At 63.6% G+C, this 225-nt stretch overlaps 1 protein-coding gene across 1 annotated transcript in view; it reads right to left on the bottom strand.

Annotated features, from left to right (window-relative positions):
• PTK7 (protein tyrosine kinase 7) overlaps positions 1-225 on the bottom strand; it is a gene marked incomplete at its 5' end in the record, with an annotated part of 14,801 nt that overhangs the window by 1,977 nt on the left and 12,599 nt on the right. Inside the window, one exon of the mRNA XM_009868918.1 lies at positions 3-95. Coding sequence (XP_009867220.1) covers positions 3-95 — 93 coding nt within the window. The remainder of the gene's footprint in view (positions 1-2; positions 96-225) is intronic.

Raw genomic sequence — 225 nt, 5'->3', positions numbered from 1 at the left:
CTTGGGGCTGGGGGCCCAGCAGCGCTGCATCAGCTTGGCGAGGCGGGAAGGGCAGCCCTCAGGCTGTGGCAGCTTCGTCTTTCCTGACTGCAGACCTGGCAGGAAAACAAAGTCCAAAGGGCCATTGGGAAGAGGTGTGATCCTCTCCGCCGAGTGCAAGGAGGGCGGTATCTTTCCACGCAGGCTGGAACAGCTCCCCCCCCCAAACAAGCAACGTGCCCCCGG

The sequence above is a fragment of the Apaloderma vittatum genome, unplaced genomic scaffold (assembly GCF_000703405.1).
Source record: "Apaloderma vittatum isolate BGI_N311 unplaced genomic scaffold, ASM70340v1 scaffold28154, whole genome shotgun sequence".
Taxonomy (NCBI): domain Eukaryota; kingdom Metazoa; phylum Chordata; class Aves; order Trogoniformes; family Trogonidae; genus Apaloderma; species Apaloderma vittatum.
Note: the sequence above shows the minus strand (reverse complement) of the source record. Positions and strands in the feature narration are given on the sequence as shown.